The sequence below is a fragment of the Scyliorhinus canicula genome, chromosome 20, assembly GCF_902713615.1.
Source record: "Scyliorhinus canicula chromosome 20, sScyCan1.1, whole genome shotgun sequence".
Classification (NCBI taxonomy): Eukaryota; Metazoa; Chordata; class Chondrichthyes; order Carcharhiniformes; family Scyliorhinidae; genus Scyliorhinus; species Scyliorhinus canicula.
This window is the reverse complement of record NC_052165.1, coordinates 41,042,841-41,065,923: the sequence shown is the minus strand read 5'-3', so window position 1 is coordinate 41,065,923 and position 23,083 is coordinate 41,042,841. Positions and strand designations below refer to the sequence as shown.

Sequence of the window (23,083 nt, the reverse complement as noted above, 5' to 3'; positions counted from 1 at the left end):
ACAGCAGTCACTGAAAACAAGCAGCAACAAGAGGACTTGAGTACAGGAGCAAGGATGTCTTCCTGCAGATGTACACGGCCTTGGTGAGACCACACCTGGAGTATGGTGTGCAGTTTTGGTCTCCTTACTCAAAAAAGAATATACTTGTCATTGAGGGAATGCAGCAGAGGTTTACCAGGCTGATCCCTGGTATGACAGGAGACATTATGTTGACTGGCTCTGTATTCATTGGAGTTGAGAACGAGGGTGGGGTTGGGATCTCTTTGAAACATATAAAATTCTGTCAGGGCTGGATAAACTGGATGTAAGGATTATGTTTCCCTTGCCCGAGGGTCTAGAACAAGGGGTCACAGTCTCAGGATACGGGAGAGTCCATTTAGGATGGAGATAAGGAGAAACTTCTTCACTCAGAGGGTGATGAACCTGTGAAATTCTCTACCACAGACGACGGTGGAGGCCAAGTCACTGAATGCATTTAAAAAGGAAATAGATAAATTTAGAGACTCGAAAGGTGTCGAGGGGTATGAGGGAGCATTGAAGCCTGTGCTGAGAGAGTGGATAACCATGATCATACTGAATGGCGGAGCAGGCTTGAAGGACCAAATGACCTACTCCTGCTGCTAGTGTCTATGTTTCTATGATGCACCTTGTTTAAATCACCAATCTGCACCAGCTCAATGTTCAGGTACAAAGAACAAGCTAATTTGTATTATGTGGTGCTTTTCCCAATCACAGGGCATTCCAAAATGCTTTTACAGCCAACAAAATATTTTAAATCAAGGTGCTGGTGGACTGGAAACCACTCGGTTCAGGAGGACTGGTCTTCTAATCTGATTCATACCTTCAGGTGCTCTGTCCAAGGTGTACCAAATCATAACACGGCGGGGATGCTCAGCCTCGATTTCTTCTAACTCGGATTGCAAAAGAATATCCTTCTCGGTCTGCAGAAACAAAAAGGCGACTCGTCACAATCAATTCCCTATAACAGCAACGTCGACAAATAATGGCTCAGTTTAATGCATGGAATCCATTCATTTGGTAAGTCAGGATGAGGGTGAAATTCCAACAAAGAAAATTAAATGATGATCACATCAAGGAAAGATTTCTCTTCCCACTTATGAAATTGTACAATTAAAGTGAAATCTATATAACAAAACAGGATCAAACCCGCGTGACCAACACTCACCAGGGAAGTCATGAAGTTTGAAAATACTTGCACTTATATAGTGATTTTCATAACTTAAAGAGATCTCCAAAGTGCATTACAACTGAATGAAGTGCTTCACAACTGTAGTCACTGTTGTGATGTAGGAAATGTGACAGCCAATTTTCACACAGCAGCAGAGATGGGATAATTACCAGATCATCTGTTTTAGTGATGTGGTTTGGGGCATAAATGTTGGTCAGGATAATGGGAATAAACTTCCTCTGGTGAGCTTCAGACCATTCTTATGAGATCTTTTATACAGTATCATAAGACAATAAGAGATAGAAACAGGAGTAGGCCATTCATCCCTTCGGGCCTGTTCCGCCATTTACTAAGATCATGGCTGACCTAACCCTTACCAAGTCTACTTTCCGGTCCTACCTCCATAACCCTTAATTCCCCATCTGATTTAAAACGTTATCGATCTCAACCTTGAAAATGTTCAAGGACTCGGCCTCCACAGCTTCCTGGGGCAAAGAATTCTTCCTCAAATCTGTCTTAATTAGCACCCCCTTATTCTGCAACCATACCCTCTGGTCTCACACTCTCCCATGAGTGGAAACATGCTCCAAACATTTACCCCGTGTAACCATCTAAGAATCTTATACGTTTCAATCACATCACCTCTCATTCGTCTGAACTCCCAAGGAGCACAAACCAAACCCGCTTAACCTTTCTTCTCATGGCAGTCCCTTCAATCCCAGGATCGTCCTGGTAAACCTCCTCTGGGCTGCCTCCAATTATAAAAGATCTTTCCTTAAACAAGGGGACCAAAGCTAAAACCAGAACTGACCCAAAAAATGTTCACCCGAGGAGACAGGCTTGGTTTAATGTTGCAGCTGAAAAATGTCGCCTCCAGCAGTGCAGCATTGGGATGTGTCAGCCTAGATTTTGTGTTGGGAGTCTCAAAGTGGGACTTGAGCCTTTTGACTAAAGTAGTAAGAACACTTTTGATTTGTAACTGAAGTGATCGCTTTTGTAGCTAAACCATTGGGTGCCTCCACGGATTGAATTCACATGACTGCACATTAATTCACTCTGATTATTACACCGCATAGATGTTTTTCTGCATGAATCACAGTGTCAGGAAAGATCAAACACAGAAACTAACATCGTAAAAGTCCATTCAGCCCGATAGTCCATGTTGGTGTTTAAGAGCCTTCCCCCCCTCTTCTTCATCTATTCAATCAACATACCTTTTTCTCCCTCATGTTTTTCCAGCTGCCCCTTAAATACATCTATAATATTCACCTCAACCAGTGTTTGCATATTCCACATTCCTACCATTCCCTGGGAAAGAAATTTCTCCTAAATTTTAACTGGATTAATTAGTGACCGTTTTATATTAATGGTCTCTTCACCTGTGTATGACATATCGAACCCCTTCAGACTTTTGAAGACCTCCATACTCTGCTTGCCTAGAAAAGTACAGCGCCGACAACATGCAAAGGCTCAACACCATCCAGAACCAAGCATCACTCAAATTCACTGATCAGTACTCCCTCCACCAGCGACATACAGTAACAGCCATGTGTACCATCTGCAATTTGCACTGCAGTAACTCACCAAGGCTCCTCAAACACCACCTCCCAAATTTTGCCGAACACATCCATTCAGTCCGCAAGGATGATCCAGAGCAGCAGTAGCTTGTCATTTTAATTCTCCACCTTGCTCTCACACTGACCTCTGTGTCCTCAGCCTACTGCACTGTTCCGATGAAGCTCAATGCCATCTCAAGTATTTTTTCAATTGGGTACTTAACAGCCTTCCCGACTCAACACAAGGATCAACAATTTCACACTGTAATCTCTGCCCCATTTTGTTCCTTTTCTTTGCATCTTTTGTCTCAACTTCTGCCCCACTCCCCTCCCCTTGGTTTTGCTTTTGGCCAGCAGCTGTTCATCATTTTGCTATTAACACCTCTTCTAGACACATGTTTTGTATCTTTTGTTGCTTTACTGGACTCCTTACCGCTCTTTGGCGCTGCCCCATCAACTCTTCGCTTAATATCTCCCATCTTCCACCCTATCACAGAACTTGCCTTTTTTTCTCTTTCCCCAATTCCCCCAGTTAAATCCTATTGCATCTAATGGCAGCGGTGGTTAGCACTGCCACCTCACAGTGCCAGGGACCTGGGTTCGATTCCAGCCTTGGGCGACTGTGGGGTTTGCACATTCTCCGTGTCGGTGTGGGTTTCCTCCCACAGGCGGTTAGGTTAGGTTAGGAATGCAGGTTAGGTGGGGTTGCAGCTAATCGTGTGGTCTTGCAGGCGTTGATGGGTCGCATGTCCTCCTTCTGCACTATAGGGATTCTATGGATCTCTTTACCTTTCATCAGAACTGGGAAAAGTTATGGACCAGAAACATCAACTCGGTTTGTCTCTTCCAGATCTGCTGAGCATTTCCAGAATCTAATATTTTTTTAGAACAGGCCTCAGATTTAGGATTGGCCTGATCAGGGGGGTTGTATGCTGTAATGGGAGGACAGGAAGTTGTGGGTTGTAGAACATTCACCAAATGGATGAATGAACATTCACCACTTGAATCAACCTCAATTTCAAAGTGACCCATTAGCAGTCCAAGCAACCAAAAACAACCTGGCCCATGGAAACTGGCAACAGAATCAGCAAGATGTCAGGAAATGTATTCATAAGTAATCAAAATTGTCCCCAAAAATAAATATTGATCGACTCCAACATCCACAAACATTCCTGTGCTTTTAAAGAAAAACTCAGCAAATTAATACTGTTGGTTGCATTTGTATAATCCAGCTTCATTGATCGATGGAAAGCCAACAAACCTGGTTGGCAAACAGCAAGTGGCAGATGGTTTGATCAGCCGGATCCTTCACGATTGCCCTGATCAGCTGCAGCATGGGAGTTATACCTGAAAGGAATCAACGGCACACACATCAGCGTCAAAGCACTTACATTTCTGGGGCATTTTCCATGTCCTCGGTACATCACAAAATCCTTTGCAGTACCTGCAAGGTGCAGCCACCATTGGAATGCAGGGCAGTAAAGTGAGGGCAGATTGGTCTTTGACAGTGAAGCATTCCCTTAGTGCAGCACTGCATGTGTTGTCCTGGATTAGGGGCTCCAGTCTCAGGGCAAGAAAGTGTCAGCAGCTGAATATCAGGGATTTAAGTGGGCTTTCAAATTAAAGGAAGGTTCTGTAAGAAGAACATTCTCTCAGCATCAACTTCGTCAAGTAGTCCCCTCAGAATCTAAGTATTGGAGTGAGCGGAACTGCTGCGAGCTTCCCGGCGCTCAGCCCAGCGAGGCCGGCAACGCTATTCAACGTTAATTGGTCCTCAACAGTGACCCGCTGACTGTGCCAACACAGTCCCAGCACCCTGGAGTGATATGACAAATATCCTGTTAGGGTGGGGAATGCGCACAGTCGTGACAACGGACCAGCCCACGTCTTAAGTGAATCAGATGAGTACGAGGGCCTCCCTGACCCTCCTGGCTTGCCGGTCCCTTGCCGCTGCCACCTGTGCGGCAGATTCCGGCTGGTTCTCTGGTTCCTCATCGTCTAGCCCCTGCTGGTCCAGCACCACCTCATCATCCTCCTCCGAGGTGGCCACATGTTCCTCATCTCCAACCTCAGCTTGTTGCCCAGCTGCTGTGCGAGGTTGTGGAGGGCACAGCAGACCACCACAAAGCGGGATACCCCCCATACCGTATACTGCAGTGCACCACCTGAGCGATCAAGGCATTGGAAGCGCCACTTGGAGTCCGAAGCACTGCTCAATGACAACCTGGGTGGCCACATGGGCCTCGTTGTTCCGGGTCTCCGCTTCGGTCTCCGGCCTTCATACTGGCATCATTAGCCAGGTCCTCAGCAGGTACCCCTTATTACCCAAGGGCCAGCCCTCCCATCCTGAGGTGCTCCTCCAAGAGGCCAGGAATGACCCCCTGCCCCAGCATGTAGATGTTGTGGACATTCCCCGGGAGCGTGCACACACGTGCATGATCTTCATGTGGTGGTCACACACTAGCTGTTATGTTGAGGGAGTGGAACCACTTCCTTTTTTTAAATACATTTAGAGTACTCAATTCATTTTTGCAATTAAGGGGCAATTTAACTTGGCCAACTCACCTAACCTGCACATCTTTTTGGGTTGTGGGGGCGAAACCCAGGCAAACACGGGGAGAATGTTCAAACTCCACACAGACAGTGACCCAGAGCCGGATTTGAACCTGGGACCGCAACGCCGTGCGGCTGCAGTGCTAACCACTGCGCCAACGTGCTGCCCGTGAAACCACTTTCTGTTAACGTGGAGTTGAACAAGACATTGGTAAGACCACACATGGAATACGGTGTTCAGTTCTGGTCAGCCTATTATAGGAAAGATATTGTTAAACTAGAAAGAGGGCAGACGAGTTTGACGAGGATGCTACCAGGACTTGATGGTCTGAGTTATAAGGAGAGGCTGGGACTTTTTTCCTGGAGCGTAGGAGGCTTAGGGTTGACCTTAAGAGGTCTATAAAATAATGAGGAGCATAGATAAGGTAGATAGTTGACATCTTTTCACAAAGGTAGAGGAGTCTAGAACTATAGGTTTTGTCTTGTTATGCTCTTGGCGTAGCATAAGCTGCTTCCTTGATGTTCACTCTGACAAAGGAAGGTTCAGACGTGGAGATAACTTCAACACGTTTATTAAACTATTTACAATTCTCCGACTCGGATTCGACTCTCCTGTTAATCCTTCTATAGCTACTCAGACTGACAAGCCAGTCTGCTACAATCTACTTGGTGGGAGTGATGTTGAATCAACCCTGTGTCTGTACTCACTGAGTGTCTCCACTGGAAAGAGGAAGATCATGTGTGCTGTGTCCTTTATATATGGGTTGGTGTAATGCCCTCCTGTGGTGGTGTCACCTCTTGTGTGTATCATGAATGCCCATTGGTCGTGTCCTATCTTACTGGCCTATTGGTTGAATGTCTGTGTATCATGTCTCTGGTGCTCCCTCTAGTGTCTATCTAGTCTACGTGTATTTACATTAACCCCTTGTGTATTTACAGTGATGCATATCACCACAGGTTTAAAGGTGAGGGGGGAGAGATACAAAAGAGACCAGAGAGGAAATTTCTTCACACAGAGGGTGTTGAGGATCTGGAACGGGCTGCCAGAGGCAGTGGTAGATTTTGTCTTTTAAAAAGCTGGTAGACAGTTACGTGGGTAGGGTGGGTATAGAGGGATACAAGCCAAATGCGGACAAGTGGGACAAGCTTCGGTGATAGAAACCAGGTAGCATGGATAAGCTGGGCCGCAGGGCCAGTTCCCATGCTGTAAACGTATATGACTCTTATGACTACATCAAGATCCCGATTTGACCTACGGGAGCGGGCCGGTTGCATCGCAAACTGTTTGGCGCCTGGCGCGGTTCTCGTTTTCGGCCTATCCTGCTATTCACTGACCTTGTTCCACTCAAGCGAGAGTGCAACGAGGCCGGAGAATCGTGCCCTTAATGTTTCAATAAGATTACATTTGATTCTCCTAAACTCCAGTGAATATAGGCCCAGCCTGCTCAACCTTTCCTCATGACGGTTAAAGTTCAAAGTAAAAGGTGAATTATTGACTGGGAGAATGAAAGGAAGAGATAGAAGAAATTTTTTATACCACAGGTAATTAGAACATGGAATAAAGCATCACAAAAGGTTAATGGGACATAGACTGAAACATTTAAAAAGGAAACTGGGTGTGGATTTAAAATCGAATATAAATGGATAGAAGGAAGGAAATGGGATTAGCACAGGTAGCACTAGTTGAAGGGTTTTGCCCCAATCCATAAATGACGGATTAGATGGCCTCCATTTTGTGCTTAAATTCACCCTTCTCTTGCACTTTACCCTTCCCTGCCGTTGTCTCCAGTTGTGCAATACTATTTATACAGCAGGGCTAATGTCAATAAAGTATGATCTCAGTTAAAGTCATTGCTTCAATCCTAACACATCCATTCTCTAATATTCCAAAAGTCAGTTACTGAAGGATGAAACTGGAGCCAATCTTTATGCACTTTCAGAAGCACTTATTCAGAGTTACAGATTATAAGCAGGCATATGGTAGAATGATGAACTTGAATTGAATTATAGCGAGGGAGTACAGTTCTCGTCCGGACTGGTCTTTGTCCAGTGGGATGACAAGTCTAGACAGCTGGTGACTGATCTAAATGCAGCGAGTGACCGGAATGGCTTCTGTGTCTTGTCTAGCTCTATGCATTCTACACAACAATGATGATCCACCTTCAAGACTATTGGTCCAGAGATGCATCTCATCTGTCCAGTCCGTCAGAATTGCCGAGATTGACAAACCCCAAAGTAATAATAGCTGCTGGTCTTGTTCTGCATTAGCCCACTGCGCTATACCAGCCCCCAAGTGTGGGAGGGAGACCTGACATTTACCCTCACTGGGTTTGGCCTGCTTGTTGGAAGTGGTTTAAAGGAGTATGGCTTTTGTATGCTAACAACTACTCAGCCACAGATGAGCTGGGTGAAGAATCAATACAGAATCAGCCACTCTAAAAGGGTGCAGAGGGCCTAACTCAGGGCAGAGGAAACAACCGCTCCACTACACCCCACAAGCAAACATTAATTCCCCCAACAACTACAGTTTCGATAGCGGTCTGGATTACAGGGGCACAAAGGAATCTCCAGTTAATGCCCACCACCCAAATACAATTAATATACAAGCGAAAACTCACCAGTTCCACCAGCAATCATTCCCACTTGTTTGACCATTTTAATCTTGGCCTCAGATTTCTTATCAGGGCGAATAGCAAACTGTCCTTTAAACAAAAAGATTGAGAGCGCATGAATAATGTTGCTGTTCCATCACAAGCCTTCGGGGAGGACGTGCAGACTCCACACAGACAGTGACCCAGCCGGGAATCGAACCTGGGACCCTGGAGCTGTGAAGCATTTATGCTAACCACCATGCTACCGTGCTGCCCTGTTGTCAAACATACAAAGATCGAGTTTCTAATTCTGTTCTGACTAGGCTGCAATATTCCATCATTATTGATTTATGAAATAGATTACTTCCAGACATCATTTTAGAGTTGGATGGTGTTCAAAAACCTCAGGTTTTCCGAATTGTGCAATGGAAGTTGTCAAGTCTTGTCGCTTTGATTCGGAGATTCCAGCATCCTTGCTCCATCACTGGAAGAGCAAAGGGATGTGGCGCCTGGCCATATCCAGACCTTTCCTAAGAACGGAATTCATGTCACAGACAAAGGGCGGAATTCTCCGCAAGGCCCGACGCCGTCGTGAAACCTGGAGAGGTTCACGACGGCGTCGGAAGCCTCTCCCGGCCCCCTATTCTCCCCTACCCCGGGGGGGATAAGCGGGCCGTACCAGGAAACTCGGCATCAGGGCCTTGTCCCTGGCTTCAAGGCCCGGCACGCCAAGAATGATGCCGCGGCGGCGCCTAATGATGTCACCCGCGCATGCGCGGTTGCTGTCTTTCCCCTCAGCCGCCCCGCAAGACGTGGCAGCTTGATCTTGCGAGGCGGCAGAGGGGAAAGAGTGCGTCCCCTTGAGAAGCCGGCCCGACGATCGGTGGGCACCGATCGCGGACCAGTCCCCTCCCGAGCACAGTCGTGGTGCTCTATCCCCGATCCGCCCCCACAGGCCCCACACTTACCTGGCGAGCCATGTTCACAACGGCAGCGACCAGGTGTGGTTGCCGCCGTTGTGAACAGGTCGGGAACGGCAGGCCGCTCGGCCCCAACGGGTCGGAGAATCGCAGGCCGCCGTTTTCGTTTCTCCGAGCGGCGTGTTGGAAAACCGGACACGCCATTTGGGGGGGGGGGGGGGGTGAAGAATAGCGGGAACAGACCTCCCGCTATTCTCCCACCCATCATGATTGCAGAGAATCATGGCCAAAGTGTCTGGTTGAACCTTCTTGCTCTGGAGGCTCTCACTGACCTTTTCCCTTGTAGACCAGCAAACCACTGGGTCCTCTGAAGTCAATCATGTCTTGCAGTCTCAAACTCTCCAGGTACTGGGACATCTTACCCCCGTCGGGGAATTTGGGGTGAACACCTTTAAAATAAATCTGAGACAGGGAAACAGGAGAGTTATTGAGAGCAGTTACTGTGACCATGCCAGGAGCTGAAATGCACAATCGGCTGCTTGTCCCGCACACTGCACCTTTCAACATGTTGCATTTGGGATTGCGCATTGGGCCTGGGCTGGCATCAATCCAATACTGGTTAATCACACCTCAATTCACCCCAGAATCGGCACAAAGTTTATCCAAAACCAAAGGACTCCAAGAAACATTTGCAGGGTTATGGGAAAAGAGCATGTACAGCTTCAATGGAACGAATGGCCTGCTCCCATGCGGATTCAACCTGATGGAATTTTATGCCACTTTCTTCTCCTTGTGCATCTACCCCCTCCCCCACCCCTCAGAAGGCGACGCTGTAAGAAAACAGGAAGTAGATAAAAGAATATCAATCAGGAGATAAGAAAATGTCAGTGAATATTCAATTAAATAACAAAAAGGGGTTTCAAAATTAGTTAGGAATCAACAGCTGTGATGCAGGAGCTGAACCACAATGTTATTTCCTGCACTGAAACAGGCCATTCAGCCCAACTGGTGCTTTCTACTATTTGCTCTCCACATGAGCCTCTTCTCACCCCTCTGTATCTCACTCAATTACCATATTTTTCCTTTCATTTCCCCCTCGTGTTTATCTAGCTTCCCTGAAATGTATATTATTCACCTCAACCACTCCCTGTGGTAGCGAGTACCACAGCCTCACCACTCTCTGGGCACAGACGTCTACCCAGAATTAGTTTTGCTCATCACCACCTCATATTTCTAGGCTCTGGTTCTGTTCTTTCCCTGGTTATAGACCCAGTTGGTTGTTTACAAAAATAAGCTTGTGGTCACTTTTAATGATACCAGGTTTTTAAATTTCTAGATATATCTATTAATTATTAAAATTATCAATTTGCCAGTGAGATTTGAACCAGTGTTCCTTTGATACTTAGTCCAGTACGTAGTGTGTCAGTGAGATAGTGATTAAGAAGGAATAAGTCACAGACAGACCTCCTTTGATACTTAGTCCAGTGCGTAGTGTGTCAGTGAGATAGTGATTAAGAGGGAATAAGTCACAGACAGACCAAGTTTTGCACCCATTCTATACCTTGACAACTAGATCTACGAAGCCCTTATCGTCGTCACTAGAAACAGGCGTGTATGGCCTGACAACAAGTTCCCCGTTGATCTTTGCTGATAAGTAGATATGTTGCCCTGTTCAAAAACAAAAAGGAGAGAGAATTATTTTCCTCATACAGGACCAATTGCTGCTCTTAAAACTCTGGCTTACCGATGGTTAAAGTCTAATTGAAAACATTCATTAGAGGAAGTCGAGGCATTTCTGTGGCTCGTGTGCCCAGCGCCCTCATCTTTCAGGGCTACCCAGAATTATCAACTAAACAAGCCAGCCAAATTTGTTTTTATTTCTTTCATGGAATGTGCTGAATTTGTTGCTCATCCCTAATTGCCCCTCGAACGGAGTGGCTTGTCAGACCATTTCAGAGGGAGGGCAAGAGCTATCCACGTTCCGATGGGTCTGGAGTCACATGCAAGACAGACCAGGTAAGGACAGCAGCTTTCCTTCCCTGAAGGACTTTAATGAACCAGATGGGTTTTTCCACAATCAATGACAATTTCATAGTCGCCATTACAGAGACTAGCTTCCAATTTCAGATTTATTAACTGAATTTAAATTCCACTGGCTCCAATGTTGGGATTTGAACTATTGTCCCAGTGTCTGTCTCGAGGAATACCGAACGAGATGACTACCAAACGAGTATCATTTTAATACGCATCTTGGAAGGCAAACTGATAACTGTGCATCAGTTTAAATAGTTTGGTAATCAAATGCATTTTTTTTAAAAAAGTGGTTAAACTTCTCTCATGTGACATGAAACATAATGCTGCTCTGTCGAAAGATTTAACCCTCACAGCTAAAGACTTGTGTTTACACAGCTCACAAATCTTTTTATGTTTATTTAGAGCACCCAATTATTTTTTTCCAATTAAGGGGCAATTTAGTGTGTCCAGTCCACCCAACCTCCACATCTTTGGGTCGTGGGGTGAAACACACGCAAACACGGGGAGAGTGTGCAAACTCCACACAGACAGTGACCCGGGGCTGGGATCAAGCCCGGGTCCTCAGCGCTGTGAGGTAGCAGTGCTAACAGCACCTAAATCTTAAAGCACTTTGCAGACAATGAAGTATTTCATGGAAGTATAGTCACCATTGTGATGTGGGAAAAGCAGTAGCCAGTTTGCACACAGCAAGTCCCCACCAAGAGCAATCCGATAACAACCAGATGATCTGTTTTAGCGATGCTGATTCAGTGATGAATATTGGCCTGGACACCAGGGAGCCACTCGCCAGCTCTCCTTCAAAATAGTCCTATGGAATCTTTTATAACCACCTGAACATAAAGGTTTACGGTCTCATCGAAAACGCAGCATTTCTGACAGGGAAGCGCTCCCTCATACTTCACTTTAGTGAAGCCCTGGACCCAGAACCTTGACTCAAGAAGTGACCACCCGTGCTGTGACTGACATTGGGAAGCTATCAGCCCATGATTGTGTTTGCTCTATTATCAGCAGTCTACAGCCTTGTCCAGCTTAATAGGCTGCCAAAAAAGGAGGTCAGGCCCTAATTTATTTTTATTTGGCAAATAAACACACCTGAAAATCAAGGCAATTACTGGCAAAGCTTTGATAATCACAAACAATAATCCTGGATTTATATTCTAACGAACTAAATACAAAACAATTCATGAAGAAAAACTATGAAGGATGATTAGGCAGGAACATATGCAGCTTAACACAAGAGGGAACGCATGATCGGGAAGATAATAGAAACACAGGATAGAAGCAGTAGACCACATGGCCCCTTGCAGCTGCTCTGCCATTTGTTATGATTACGTTTTAATCACTGTTCAACTTTCCTGCCCATATCACTCATTTCCAAGAGATTTTAAAAAAGCATCATCACTGGCCTTGAATACACTCAATGATGGAGCATCTTTGCCTTTTGAGGTACAGACTATAAAAGCTCCCTAACCCTCAAAGTGGAAAAAGTTCCCCTCGTCTCAACCCTACACGATTAACTCCTTATCCTGAGATTGTGCCCGGTGTTCGAGGTCCCTCGGCCAGGGGAAACAGACTCTGTGTCCACCGGGCCAAACCCTTCAGAATCGACAAGGTCACCCCTCATTCTTCTAAACTCCAGAAAGTACGGGTCCAACTTACTCAACTCTCAATCATAGGACATCCCTCTCATCCCAGGAACCAACCCAGTGAGCCTTGGCTCTACCACTACCTACATATACCCATCCTCAGAAAGAAACCAAAACCATGAGATCGATTTCATTGACATGATAAAAGAAAAGTCCTAAAGCAAAAAGTATCAACTATCTGAACTTACAAATTAAATGCTTGCACTCAAAAAAATAGACAATACTGCAACAAACTGATGTGCCGGGTAGGTGGATTGGCCACACAAAATTGCTCCTTATTTGCAAAAAATAATTGGGTATTCTAAAGCATTGCTTTACTGTAAACCAGTCCTCCAGTTCTTTTAAAACAAATTTAGGGTACCAAATTCTTTTACCCCCAATTAAGGGGCAATTTAGCATGGCCAATCCACATACCCTGCACATTTGGTTAGTGGGTGCGAGACCCACGCAGACACAGGGAGAATGTGCAAACCCCACAGGGTCAGTGAGCTGGGGCCGGGATCAAACCGGAGGCCTCGGCGCAGTGAGGCAGCAGTGCTACCATGCCGACCCAAGTTCTCCAACTCTTCAATAATGTTATGGCTCCACAGTGTCATTTTGAAAGCACCATTGATTGATCAGCTCTGAAGGAAATCAGGCAAAAAGGGAATACAAGCTCTGGTCTGGTGTTGTACTGCACTGTACAAGGGCAAATGGACCAAGTCAAGCTGCAATTTAACTCCTCCTTTAAAAAGAAAGCTGTTCTGATGTGTGTCACCTTGTCCCACATTAACCTAGTGGCCGCTTGAGTTACTGGCCTTGAAGGCTGATTTTCTTCAGATAAACACTTAGCGCACACTCGCGTGCAAGCAGCGCAGATAGTTCATTGCTGAAGATTGGGCTTTCAGGTGATGTGTTCCTGTTAACTCTCCCATTCCATGAGGGCGGCATGGTGGCGCAGTGGTTAACACTGCTGCCTCACAGCACCGAGGACCCGGGTTCGATGCCAGGCCCAGGTCACTGTCAGTGTGGAGTTTGCGCATTGTCTGCGTGGTTCTCACCCCTACAACCCAAAAAGATGTGCAGGGTAGGTGGATTGGCCGTGCTAAATTGCCCCCAATTGAAAAAAATAATTGGATAATCTAAATTTATTCAATAAATAAATAAAGATAAAAACTCTTCCAGTTCCAGGGTGGGGGTGACAATCTGTTTGCTGTGAACTCAGATTTTACATTCATTACAACATACTTTGACTCACAGGGATGATTAAAATATCTCTTTAGAAAACAGAAACACTCCAAACAACTATTGCCCCATCACCAGTACACATCAGAAACTCTCCAGCAGGAGCTTGCATTTGCATGTGCTACATAAATATAGATAAATGCTCGCAGAAGCAAAGATAAACAAACTGATAAACAAACACGAGTAGAGACATCTGGATTTTAAAATTCTCCTCCCAACCTTACATGGTTCGCTGTTTAACCTTGGACACTGATGGACAACTGCTACATAGCGCATTAAAAAAACTAAAACCGGAGGGCACAGTTTAAAAATAAGCATTTTTAAATCTCCTCTTTAAAAACGAAGATGAGGAGAATGTTTTTCTTCAAGCGTTGCGAATCATTGTAACTCCTCCCCCAGCCAGAGGCCGGGTCATTCAAAATCTTTGGCGGAGGTCGATAGATTCTTGACTAATAAGAGAGTTAAAAGGTTATTTGGGGGGGGGGGTCAGACAGAATGTGGAGTCGAGGCCATGATTTTACTGAATGGGAGAGCAGACTCAAGGGGCTGAAAGGCCTACTCCTGCTTCGTATGTCCATATTCACTAATCACATTAACTGGCTACAGGTGCAAGGAGTTTCAATCGTTCCTGAAGAGGCCAATCATTCACTCTCTTACGAACTTGGCAATCGAGCCCGGAGCTGGACAAGACACTGAAGTCTAACTCAGAATCCTGCCGAAACCTAACTACTCTGCTGCAACGACACAACGGAATTTCTGTACTCTTTGAAAAAGGAACCACGTGATGATGAGTTAGAATATCTCAGGAAGTGGGTGGTAACTAATAACAGAACAGCTGCTGGCTTAAAGTCGCAGCTGCTGTTCACCATGAAAACCATACCACAGCCGGGAGCAGTAAATTTAATCTGACATATCAAAATATAGGCATGAAGAAAAAGTTAGTATCAATTGTAACTTTCCATACACACTATTTCAACTCAGTTAAATTGAGGGATACAAACCTGTACCACGTACACATGGCCTGATTTTTCAGGGAGTCACTTTAATGTAACCCCACCTCGCCCAACAGGAGACTCATGGGACTGAATCGACAGCCCAATTCTCTGCTGCCACGTCTCTGCACCCTCTTCCCCCAAGTTACTCCCAGGAAAGCCAATGTTATCAGAGGAGGTGCAATAGGTTCACCTACAATAAATGGCTTTTTAAAAACTGCATGGGACTGCAGCGGTTCAAGGCGGTGGCTGACCACCACCTTCTCAAGGGCAATTAGGGATGGGCAATAAATGCTCATCTACCGAGTGATGCCCACATCCCAGGAGTGAATTGTTTAAAAAAAATCAAGCAAGTGATCAGGAAAAAACTCTATACAGGGAAACAAAGGCCTGGCTGCCTGGGGGCTGGTTTAGCACACTGGGCTAAATCACTGGCTTTTAAAGCAGACCAAGGCAGGCCAGCAGCACGGTTCAATTCCCGTACCAGCCTCCCCGAACAGGCGCCGGAATGTGGCGATTTGGGGCTTTTCACAGTAACTTCATTGAAGCCTACTCGTGACAATAAGCAATTTTCATTTCATTTCATTTTCTTGCTGGACTTACAGAAAACACAAGCTCACATTTCCAAACATTACTGAGGATCTGATAAACACTCACCGATTGGCAAACCCAAAACATGTTGTGGAGAAGGAAGTGCAAACCGGAATCTCCGAGTGTCACGGGAAACAATCTGAGAAGAACAACGATATAAATACGTTTACTTTCAAAACATCATCATCACCCCCCAACAGGTATAATTTCCACACAGCATTTATCTAAATCGGGTATACAGAATAGAGCCAATTGGTGTTAGGAATGTTAAGTGTCCACAGAAATCCATAGAATCCCTACAGATCAGAAGGAGGCCATTTGGCCCATCGAGTCTACACCCTACCTAGACCCTCTCTGAAAGAGCACCCTACCTAGGCCCACTCACCCGCAGACCGCAACCCCATCTAACCATTTGAACACTAAGAGACAATTCAGCATGGCTAATCCATCCAACCTGCATCTTTGGACTTTGGGAGGAAACCGGAGCACCTGGAGGAAACCCACGCAGACACTGTCTGTGTGGAGTTTGCACTTTCTCCCAGTCACCCGAGGCCGGAATTGAACCCAGTTCCTGGCTCTGTGAGGCAGCTGTGTTACCAACTATGCCACCCATGTTACTGGACAAAAAGAAAGAAACTTCCTTAACTCACATGATACCGATCACAATTTCTACCAATTAATTCTACAACAAACCCAGACAGAAGGGGAAAGCCCCCAATGAAACACCCACACACAACGCCCCCCACACCCGATTTCCAAACCCCTTTTGTGAAATCACCTGCCAATGATCTAGCTCTAATTTGAATATTGTGCCCCCTTATGCTGCATTCTCTGCCGGGGGAAATTGTTTACCCAATCAAATAGTTTTTTTTTTATTTTGAACAAACTGATTATATTGAGCTTTGATCCTATAATACTCAAGAGAATTAAGTCTGGTGTGTGCAACCTGTTTTCAGGTCCTGGGGCCGTTCTGATGAACAATTACTAGGGAGGGACAATATCATTTTGTGAGGTGGGGCAGGGGGTGCGTTCGTGTTAGCAGCAATGTGCAAGTTCCCCTCCAAGTCACACACCATCGTGACTTGGAAATATACTGCCGTTCCTTTATAGTCGCTGAATCTAAATCCTGAAACTCCCTTCCCAACAGCACCTACAAGGACCTCAATGAGTCAGGAAGGTGGCTAACCACCAGCTTCTCAAGGGAAATTAGGGATGGGCAATCAATGCAGGCCTTGCCAGCAATTTCCACATTCCATGAAAGAATAAACAAATCATGCCAATCATCAATTTGAGGAGTTACCCGAAGTCAGGAAGGGATCCCAAGACCATGTGGAAGTCCATCCCACAGGACTCCAGGCTACTTATGCATTAACACCTGGCTGGACTCAGCTATCAGATTAGCAACAAACTTCATTCCCAGATGAGCCATCTTGAACCTGAAAGAGTCCACTCGCCTTCCCCTCGCTACCAAAAGGGTAAGAGCAAAGGGCAGTATAACTTAGGTTTCCCAAGAGCCAGTTAACATTGAGATTGGGGCAGCACTCTGGTGCAGTGGTTAGAACTGCTGCCCCACAACGCTGAGAATCGAGGCTCAATGCCTGTCCTGGGTCACTGTCCGTGTGGAGTTTTCACATTCTCCCAGTGTCTGCGTGGGTCTCGCCCCCACAACCCAAAGGTGTGCAGGGTAGGTGAATTGCCCACAATAAATTCCTCTTAATTGGGAAAAAAAGAATTGGGTACTCGAAATTTTTAAATTATTGAGATTGACATCTATTGTACAGCATTACTGAATCGACTTTGGCGGTTACTTAGAAGATAGGAGAGAAAGGCAGAAAAAAATCCCAGAGCTTTCTCAGTTATAGCCAATAATAAATTGCCAAATGCTGCTTAGTGTGCTTGTGAAACCCGACAGTCAAAATGAAACCAAACTCTAAACGTGGGCAACGTGGATAGCACTGTGACTTCACAGCGCCAGAGTCCCAGGTTCGATTCCCGGCTTGGGTCACTACCTCTGCAGAGTCTGCACGTTCTCCCCGTGTCTGCATGGGTTTCCTCTGGGTGCTTCGGTTTCCTCCCACAGTCCAAAGACGTGCAGGTGATAAAAATGCCCTTAGTGACCAAAAAAAAGTTAGGGGGGTTATTGGGTTACAAGGATAGGGTGGAAGTGAGGGCTTACGTGGGTCGGTACAGACTCGATGGGCCGAATGGCCTTCTTCTGCACTGTATGTTCTATGAAGGACAAAACTGGCTGTCTGGTATGTGAAAATAATTGTTTTGGGTCATCTCTAAGCAGAAAGTCAATGATTTGTCATTGGTTTCTCTGCAATAGGAAAATCATAAACTGAGGCACACTGCTATTATTGTATACGGAGCAGAGTTAATTTAACCTTTTTCATTCTGTAACAGAACTTGAACTGTTAATCATTCACTCGCTAGCAAATACTCTGCACTCTGATAAGAAGCTTCATGTAAACATTAACAAAGCCAAGTTCACAGAGTGAAGCTGTCTACGGGTGAGGTTTACAAAAGTATCACAGATAGCTTGTATTTGTTCATTTTATAGATGAGTGTTAAGATCGACTGCCTTTTATATATGGGTCACACTTTGAATAAGTTTGAGACACACGGTGTAGTACGCGGAACAGCTTTAGAATCGGGAAATGGTTACATAACAGGAGGATGCCTTTCAGCCCGTCATGCAATTTAGAGTGCAAAAGGAGGTCCTTTGGCCCATCGAGGCTACACCAGCCCTTGAAATAGCACCCTACTTTAAGCCCACACCTCCACCCAGTCCCTATAACCCAGTAATCCAAATGCAAAAAAAAAGGCCATTTGGCCCATCGAGGTGACACTAACCCTTGAAAGAGCACCCTACCTAAGCCAACACTTCCACCCGGTCCCTGTAACCCAGTAATCCTAACTAACCTTTGGACACTACAGGGCAATTTAGCATGGCCAATCCACCCAACCCGCACATCTTTGGACTGTGGCAGGAAACCTGAGAACCCGGAGGAAACCCACGCAGACACGGGGTGAACATGCAGACCCCATACAGGCAGTGACCCAATCCGGGAATCAAACCAGGTCCCTGACGCTGGGAAGCAACAGTGCTAACCATTGTGCTACCGTACCACCCCAAGAGCAACTCAGCTAGTCCCACTCTCTTGCCTTTTTTACCAAAGCCTGTAATTATCAAATACCCTTTTGAAAGCCATTATTGAATCTACCTCCACCACAACGAGCTTGCTGCTTAAAAAGATTTCCCTCCCTTTGGTTCTTTTGCTAATCATCTTAAATTTGTGTTCTCTGATTCTCGACCCTTGCTAAAGGGAAGAGTTTTTATCCTATTGATTCTGTCCAAAACCCCTTTTCTTGATACCCAGTTGAGACAATCGGTTTTACTGTCAAGTGGCTTTGGGTTTCTCCAATCGTTTGATCTTTCAAGCCTTCCAAATCACTGTTAAAAAATCCACATTCTATTATACACCTATTTTACCGAGATGGACATGACATTAATAAAACCTCAATGTATATCTGTTCTTAAATCCTTTGAAAGAAACCTAGTTGCATAAAATAGTTATGCAGCAGAATTGTTATTCTGCAGCACGTGTCCATTAATCAAAATTGCCGGTTAACGGAGAGTAACATTTACTAACGGAATACAGCACAACAATATGCAAGTACTCAGGAAGTAAAGAGCAGTACTCTTTCTTTTACTGTAATCCTCAACAGTAACTTGGTAATAGCTTCTGGTTGTTAAAATTCAACTAAGGGATCAGAAATTTCAGTTGGCAGTGTGCCAGAAAACAATTTTTAGGAAAGCAATATTTGCATTTGTAAACATTAGAAATAAGTAGGTTTAATTTAACATTTGATTCATGCTGGACAAGGTGTTTGTATGTGTGGGGGTTGGTTTCAATTTCACATGTGATTCTGTTGTATTTAGAAGGGGTTACAGCGTGAAGAATAAATAAACCAGCAGTGGTTGCTTAGCTACCAGGACCTTGTGAAATAGAAAAGCTATAGGTTTTAGTTTAGCCAATCTGATCACACTTGGAGACAGGCAGTGATACAGCAGGCAGTTCTCACAGCTCTTCTAGAAGCATTTGGTTTTAGAAGGCTAAGTGGGAACATCTCTCGCAGCCTTGCTGGACGAAATGGTTAAGAAAACAGATGCACAGTGGTTAGCATTGCTGCCTCACGGCTCAGGTTTGATCCCGGCTCTGAGTCACTGTCCGTGTGGAGTTTGCACATTCTCCCCGTGTTTGCGTGGGTTTCACCCCCACAACCCAAAGATGTGCTAGCTAGGTGGACTGGCCATGCTAAATTGCCCCTTAATTGGAAAAAATGAATTGGGTACTCTAAATTTATTTAGAAAAAATAAAACAGATGCCAGAAATCTGAAGTCCAGCTAGTTAAGGAAAGCAGAGAAACAGATAAATTTCCACTTCTGGTGTCAACGGAACAGAGGAAAGTGGGAACCAGAACAGGTAGTCAGTAAAGAGAATTGAAAAGGGATTGGATCAGGAGGGGTCAGAAAGATATCTGCAATAGTACTGAGGTATGTGAAAAATTACTAGTTTGGGAGATAGTATTTGAAATAGTTGTGGAAATTGGTGACTGGATCTCTGAATTTGTGTAAAACCTTTAAGAACAAGGAAACCTGAAGGGAGAGGTATAAACGCTGGAAGCAAAACCTTAATGAAAGCTTAACGGAGGAAAGTGTAATGTAGAAGATGTAACAAGTGACTTTTGAAAGCGGAATTTGAAATCACTCTTGTGGAAGCCGAAGTTCAGTGAGACAAGGTGGTTCGTGGTATAAGAATTACCCTGCAGGGATTTTGAGGAGAAATCTACAGACATTCACTTGGGTTCAAAGAGGAGTGTATCTTACCACAGTCATCTTGTATACATAAAAGGGACTGTGTATGTTCATGAGACCATTTTAGTTTTCAACGTACTTTGTAATCTGTGATGATCTTAAAATCTGTGTGTAATTGTTAAGCTAAGGGAGAGTAAAGGAGTATTATATCATAATCCATTTTTTTTCTCCACATACAACAAAAAAAAAATGTTGGTGTTGAAACTAATTTTACTCTGTTCCTTCACATAAAAAAAAAGTAAAAGTTACAGCCTTTTGAGCCAGGGTTCCATTTTAGGACCTTCCAGTCCAGCTTTTTTTATTTTTATTGAAGTATTTCATTTATGACAGGCAAGTATTTTTCATCATACATTTCAATGATACCATTGCATTAATCATAATTGAGGTTATAAATAATTTGCACCCTTTTACAATACACGTGGTCTATTTACACTGCAGTGACCAGTATAGTGTAGATAAAGTCCGAGCTACCCCTTTGATTCCCATCCAGTTATATCAAACGGGATCGTAAGACAGTTTACTGTAACTGCAAACTTGTTTTTCTCAACCAAAACTTCCCGATTTAACTCTTATTGAATAGGTTTAAAGAAAAATTATTTCACGAAACGTGGGTGGCACTGACAAGGCCAAGCATTTGTTGTTCATCCCTAACTGCCCTTGAACTGAGTGAACTGCTAGGCCATTTCAGAGGAGAGTTAAGAGCCAACCACATTGCTGAGGGTGTGGAGCCTCATATACCCTTCACCGGGCAAATTTCCTTCCCTAAATTACTAAGACTAGCTTCAAATTCCAGATTTTATTCATTGAATTTTAACTCCACCAGTTGCCCTGATGGGATTTGAACCCATGTCCCCACAACATTACCCTGGGGCCTCTGGAGAAAGGTTTAAAATAGTTGGCAAAAGAACTAGAGAAGAAATTTCTTCACAGAAGTTCATGAGATAAGTTAATAAGATATAGAAATATTAGAATTGGGCCATTTGGCCAATCGAGTCTGCTCCGTCATTCACCACACCACCATCTATCTGCCTGTATTTAATCATATTAACTATTAAAGGTTATACATGCTCACGGTTGATGCTTTCCCAGTTACTTATTTTCTTGCTCAAGTGTATCTTGCCGATCTTAATAAGATATCTGCAGAAGAAGGCAAGCTTTGATTTCTTCTCATAACACTTCATTGCTATTCTATATTCACTGAAAATCCTGCCTTTCCAAAATATGAAAAACTTTGATTGTTAGCCCTTAACCGGTCAATATATCCAGCATCGTGGTTGAAGTTGAAAAGTTGAGTGAACAACAACACAATTAGTTTGAATTACAGCTATGGTGACTCGGGTCAATTCACAGCAAGCTCATACCATCGCTCACCTCTTTATCGATCAGCTTCAATAGATACTTGGTGTTTGGGTCCTCAAGTGTGATTGGTGGACCTTTAACCTTGAACTGAAATAGCTTTAGAATTAAGTCAACCAGCGACCTCAGAAAGGAGCCAAACACCTGGAAAATGGAAAGAGATATCATTAAAGAATCTTACAACACAGGAGGTTGTTCAGTCCTTTGACAATGAGTCACCCATACTTCAAAACAGTAGCTCCGTTCTCTCTCCACAGATGCTGTCAGACCTCTTGAAATTGTCCTGCATTTTCTGTTTTTGTTTCAGATTCCAGCATCCGCTAGTCATTTGCATTTCTATTTGGGTCATTCAGTCTATTCTCCCTGTATTTGGGTCGGTTAGCTAGAGTGTGATTCTGAACAATGCCAAGCTACAGGCTCAAACCTCATTCTGGCTGTGGTAGTTCCTGGAAGTCTGCCTCCTTACCTTGCCGCACACTTGGATGTGGTGTGATGCCCTCAAACTATATAATCAATGGGCTCTCTTTAATGGAGAGAGAGAGATGTTATTGGCCCTTTGTGGAGCCTTGCCTGCTTCATTGAAAGAGTTGTATCATTAAATCTCATTATCAACCCTGCAAATTGATCTTCGTCAAATATGTTTAATTGCCTTTTTAAAAGTTCCCACATAATTCTGTTCTACCAACCTTTTAGGAAGTGCTTTATAGATCTTAACACTTCTACGTGAAGATATTCTAGAACAAGAGATCATTGTTTAAATTTCCTGCCTCTTATCCTGAAGACAGAGTTGAGAAGAAACTACTTCTTCCAAAAGATAGTGAATCTGTGGCATTCACTACCCTCTAGTGCAGTGGATGCTGGGACAGTGAGTAAATTTGAGTAGTTAGATTTTTAATGGGTAATGGGTTGAAGGGTAATGAAGAATGGGCAGGACGGATAAGTTAAGGCCAGGATGAGATCAGCCATGATCGAATGGCGGAGCAGACGCAATTCTAATATTCCGATATCTTTTTATCTTATCTCGTGAACTTATATGAAGAAATGTCTTCACATTTCCTCTCTAGTCCTTTGCCAACTATTTTAAACCTTTCACATCTGGTACCCACCCCCTTACCGGAGATACCAGTTTCTCCTCATTTACTCTCAAATAATAAACCATGATTTTGAATACTTCCCCATAACCCCCTCTGCACTAAAGAGAAGAATCCCAGTCCCCCCCCCCCCCCCTCACTGCATAACAAATCCTACATCCCTGGCAAACCTAATTTATACCCTCTCCAGTACCTTGACACCTTCCTAAAGTTGTGCCTAGAACAATACACAATAGTCCAGTTCAGATCTGACCAGAGATTCTTTAGTAAAGATTTTGTCTGACTTCGAATTCAACTATTTACAATGTCAAACATGCCATTGGTTTTCAAAATCGGCAAATCAATTTATCCTGCCACCTTCACAGATGTGAATATGCATGCGCCCACCCCCAAATCGCTCTGCTCTTGCACTCTCAAAATAGCTGCATTTAGATTATACTGCCACACCACATTGCTCT

At 44.4% G+C, this 23,083-nt stretch overlaps 1 protein-coding gene across 1 annotated transcript in view; it reads right to left on the bottom strand.

The window, feature by feature from the left end:
• LOC119954869 (NADH-cytochrome b5 reductase 3-like) overlaps positions 1 to 23,083 on the bottom strand; it is a 44,232-nt gene that overhangs the window by 9,466 nt on the left and 11,683 nt on the right. Inside the window, exons 2-8 of the mRNA XM_038780475.1 lie at positions 21,550 to 21,678; positions 15,363 to 15,435; positions 10,371 to 10,477; positions 9,142 to 9,271; positions 7,917 to 8,000; positions 4,007 to 4,092; positions 842 to 941 (exon numbers count right to left, since the gene is read on the bottom strand). Of these exons, the coding sequence (XP_038636403.1) occupies positions 842 to 941; positions 4,007 to 4,092; positions 7,917 to 8,000; positions 9,142 to 9,271; positions 10,371 to 10,477; positions 15,363 to 15,435; positions 21,550 to 21,678 (709 nt within the window). The remainder of the gene's footprint in view (positions 1 to 841; positions 942 to 4,006; positions 4,093 to 7,916; positions 8,001 to 9,141; positions 9,272 to 10,370; positions 10,478 to 15,362; positions 15,436 to 21,549; positions 21,679 to 23,083) is intronic.